This window comes from Carlito syrichta, unplaced genomic scaffold (genome assembly GCF_000164805.1).
Source record: "Carlito syrichta isolate Samal-C Ts95f unplaced genomic scaffold, Tarsius_syrichta-2.0.1 Scaffold130553, whole genome shotgun sequence".
Lineage (NCBI taxonomy): Eukaryota > Metazoa > Chordata > Mammalia > Primates > Tarsiidae > Carlito > Carlito syrichta.
In genome coordinates, this window is record NW_007074649.1 from 5,777 (window position 1) to 10,387 (window position 4,611).

At 46.5% G+C, this 4,611-nt stretch overlaps 1 protein-coding gene across 1 annotated transcript in view; it reads right to left on the minus strand.

Moving 5' to 3' along the window:
• Nucleotides 1–4,379: 4,379 nt before the first annotated feature.
• LOC103250526 (ryanodine receptor 1-like) overlaps nucleotides 4,380–4,611 on the minus strand; it is a gene marked incomplete at both ends in the record, with an annotated part of 51,050 nt that continues 50,818 nt past the window's right edge. The window contains one exon of the mRNA XM_021708073.1: nucleotides 4,380–4,409. Within this exon, the coding sequence (XP_021563748.1) occupies nucleotides 4,380–4,409 (30 nt within the window). The remainder of the gene's footprint in view (nucleotides 4,410–4,611) is intronic.

Sequence of the window (4,611 nt, forward strand, 5' to 3'; positions counted from 1 at the left end):
TGCACTCCAGTCTGGGCCACAGAGTGAGACGCCAACTCAAAAAAAAAAAAAAATGGCCACAACTGAACTTTCGATTTCAGAACCTCTCCTCCCACATTCCTACCCATCTCAGGAATAGCATCACCGCCCACAGGTGCTTCAGCTAAAATCTTTGAGTCATCCTTGATTCCTCTCATCTCACCACCCACATCTGATCCATCAGTCCGCCCCCCCACGCAGAATCCTCCCTTGGCTTCACGTCATTCAGATTAAAAGTCAAAGTCCTCCCGGTAGCCCTCCAGGCCCTGCCCGTCTGGCCCCTTCTCCTCACACCCTCTCTGGCCACACTGGCCTCCCTTCCGTCCCTCTGGCTCCCACGTTTCAGCCTGGACACCTGCTGTCCCATTTGCCTGGGACACCACAGCCTCCCCTTCGCATAGTTACCCACCCTTCAGCTTCAATGTCCCCCCTCCACAAGGCCTTCCTCAGCCAATCTGTTTACAGGGCTGACTCCACCCTGCCCCTCCCACTCCAGGCTCATTCTCTCAGCCCCCAGATCAGAACCTGCAGCTACTTCGTCTAGTGAGTTGCCTTCCTCTGCCCTTGCCCCAGGGACTACCAGCTCCAACATGGGTCCTCTGTTTGGTCACAGCTGCACCTTCAGGAGTAACCAGGGCCTGACACACAGCAGGTGCCCAATGAAGGAAGCATCTTGAACACTGAGAAAAGTCTTGAACTTTGTTACACCTCTTGAAAATTAACAAGTCCTTAAAAAAGTCCTGGTCGGGCGCGGTGGCTCGTGCCTGTAATCCCAGCACTTTGGGAAGGAGCGGCAAGAGGACTGCCTGAGCCCAGGAGTTCAAGACCAGCCAGGGCAACTTGGCAAGATCTCATCTCTACAGTAAATAAAAAATGTAGCTGGGCATGATGGTACACGGTTGTAGTTCCAGCTACTTGGAAGGCTCAGGAGGAAGGATCACCTGAGCCCATCAGGTCAAGGCTGTGGTGGCTGTGAGTGTGCCACTGCACTCCAGCCTGGGAGACAGAGCGAGACTCTGACTCAAAAAAAAAAAGAATCCTGTTAAACCATAAAAAGACTGAAAAGCATGCTGTACAATACTCTTTTTTTGAGTCAGAGGCAAGAGGATTGCTTGAGCCTACACACCCCAAACCCGAATCTGCTCGAACTTCTCAGTGCAAGTTCCCATCTACAGGAAACACCGAGGACTAAGAAATACATGAAATGACACCACAAGGATGCATCAGCCAGATCCAAACTGTGAGAAACTCTATAAATAGGGCAGCCCTAGCCAAGGATAGACTTAGTGTGAAAAAATAGTGGACATGTCAAATTAATCGTGTTTTATATTGATCTACATGTTGAAATAATATTTTGGATATACTAGGTCACATGTGTGTGTTCTTGTTTAAAAACATGGCTGCATCCTAGAATAAGGATGTTACTTTTCTTTTTTTTTTTTTTTAGTCGAGTTTTCACTCTGTCACCCAGGCTGGAGTGCAGTGGGACGTTCACAGCTCACTACAGTCTTGACCTCCCGGCCTCAGGTGATCCTTCCACCTCAGCCTCCTGAGTAGCTGGGAATACAGACAAGCACCACCATGCCCAGCTAATTAGAGACGAGGTCTCGCTATGTTGCCCAGGCTGGTCTGGAACTCCTAAGTTCAAGGAATTCTTCCACCTTGGCCTCCCAAAGGGCTGGAATTACAGGCACATGAGCCATCGCCCCTGGCCAGAAATGTGAAAATTTTGCGTGTGGCTAAGACCATATTTCTGTTGGGCAGTGCCCCAGCACAGGAACAACACCTTGGGTCTCTAGTAGGTAAAATGCAAAGAAAAAGAAAACATGATGGAGAAGGAGAGATAGATGCAGGGGGATTTAAGAAACATCAGCCAGCTGCAATGGATGGGCCTTGTTTGGATCCTGGTTCAACAAAACTGCAAAAAAATCATCTAGGATAGTTACAAGATTTGAAAATTCGAATACTGACTAGATAATTGGATGATTTAAAGACTTGTGGAGAATTTTGTTTTATTCTTATTGTTCTGTTTTTGGTTAGGAGTGATAAGGACATTGTGGTTTGTCAGCTAAAAGGAAAGCCTTTGAAGATCACACATATTTTATGGTACCATTTGCATGAAGTGTCCAGAATAGGCAAATTTGCAGACAGAAAAAAGGTTAGTGGTTCCAGGGGCTGGGGAGGCAGTGAGAAATGGAAAGTGACTCCCAAAGGGGATGGATTCTTTCAGGGGGAAGATTAAAATGTTTTAAAATTAGGTTGAACCTGGGCAACATAGTGAGACATCGTCTCTACAAAAATTAAAAAAGTTAGCCGGGCATGGTGGTGCATGCCTAATGTCCCAGTTGCTAGAAGACTGAGGCAGAAGGATCATCTGAGCCCAGCAGATTGAGGCTGCAGTGGCCGTGAGCATCCATTGCACTCTGGCCCGGGGGACAGAGCGAGACCCTGACTCAAATAAATAAATGAATAAATAAATAAAATTAGATCATAGGCTGGTTGCAATAGCTCAAGCCTGTAATCCCAGCACTTTGGGAGGCCAAAGTGAGGGGACTGCCTGAGCCCATGAGTTCGAGAATAGCCTGGGCAACTTGGTGAGACCTTGTCTCTACAATAAATCAAAATATTAGCAGGGCATGGTAGCCGGTGCCTACAGTTCTGGCTACTTGGAAGGCTGAGGCAGAAGGATGGCCTGAGCCCAGAAGGTCAGCGCTGGGGTGGCCATAAGCATGCCACTGCACTCCAGCTTGGGTGACGGACTGAGACTCCAACTCAAAAAAAAAAAAGATATTAGATTGTAATGATGGTTGCACAATTCTGTAAATACACTAAAAACCATAAAATTGTACATTTTAAATGGATGGATTTCATAACCTGTAAATTATGTTTCAATTAAGATGCTTTAAAAAGGAAGTCTTTTTTTATTTTTATTTTTTTGAGACAGAGCCTCACTCCATCACCCAGGCTAGAGTGCAGTGGTGCAATCATAGTTTACTGCAGCCTCAAACTCCTGGTCTCAATGATCCTCCCACCTCAGTCTCCCAAAGTGCTGCAATTACAGGCATGAACCACCACACCCAGCCAAGAAATCTTTTAATTAAGAGATACACAGCAGAAGCTTTGCAGATAGAAAAATAAATAAATAAAACCTCAAGACAGCTTACTGACCAGAAATAAATCAGTAGCTTAATATGTAGCTTCACCAGAAAAGGCTTTCTGGCAGCTGTTTTGGAATTTGCAAAGTACTTCATTAATGAAGATGTGCTTTGTAAACTTTCAGGAACTCTGTCAAGTCCAGGCATCGTGACTCACGCCTGTAATCCCAGCACTTTCAGAGGCTGAGGCGGGAGGATCATGTGAGACCAGAAGTTCAACCACCCTGGGCAACACAGTGAGACCCTATCTCTACAAAAAATAAAAACAAAAATTAGCCGGGCATAGTGGCGTGTACCTGTCATCCTAGGAGGCTGAGGCAGAAGGATTGCTTGAGCCTAGGAGGTCAAAGCTGCAGTGAGCTATGATCGCATCACTGCACTCCAGCTTGGGCAACAAAGCAAGACCATGTTTCTTTTTTTTTTTGAGTCGGAGTCTCACTGTCGCCCAGGCTAGAGTGCAGTGGCATGCTCGTGGCCACTGCAGCCTCAACCTGCTGAGCTCAGGTGATCCTTTCACCTCAGCCTTCCAAGTAGCTGGAATCACAGGCACACACCACCACGCTCAACTAATTTTTTTTATTTATTGTAGAGATGAGGTTTCACCAAGTTGCCCAGGCTGGTCTTGAACCCGTGGGCTCAGGCATCCTCTCACCTTGGCCTCCCAAAGTGCTGGGATTATAGATGTGAGCTGCCATGTCCAGCCAACCCTATCTCTAAAAACAAAAAACAAACCAAAAAGCCCTCTGTCAACCATGAAGAACTTGGGAAGCCATAAAACAACGCAAGATTTTTTAATGCAAATTTGCATATGAATGGAAATGCAGAAAAACGCATCTGGAAAGAGGTACAGCGAATGGTTAACAGCGGCAGCTTTTGGGGCAGTGGGATGAGAACAGGACTGGGGATGGGGACCAAAGGTGACCACAACCACAGCTGTAAATTTTTTTTACAAGAGGAATGTCTTTCTTCTTCCTTTTTTTTTTTTTGAGTTGGAGTCTCACTCTGTCGCCCAGACCACAGCCTCGACCTGCTGGGCTCAGGCAATCCTTCCACTTTGGCCCTCCAAGTTGCTGGAACTACAGGCCTGAGCCACCACACCCAGCTAATTTTTTTGATTTATTGTACAGACGAGGGGTCTCACCAAGTTGCCCAGTCTGGTCTCGAACTCCTGAATTCAGACAAACCTCTTGTCCTAGCCTCCCAAAGTGCTGGGATTACAGGTGTGGACCACTGTACCTGGCAGAGGAATGTCTTTCTATTTAGTTAGTATTGCCTATTTAGTTAAAAATTAACAAAAGATTTAAAAGTCTTTTCTTTTCTTTTCTTTTCTTTTTGAGTCGGAGTCTCACTGTGTAGCCCAGGCTAGAGTGCAGTGGCATGCTCATGGTCACTGCAGCCTCAACCTGCTGGGCTCAGGTGATCCTTCCACCTCAGCCTT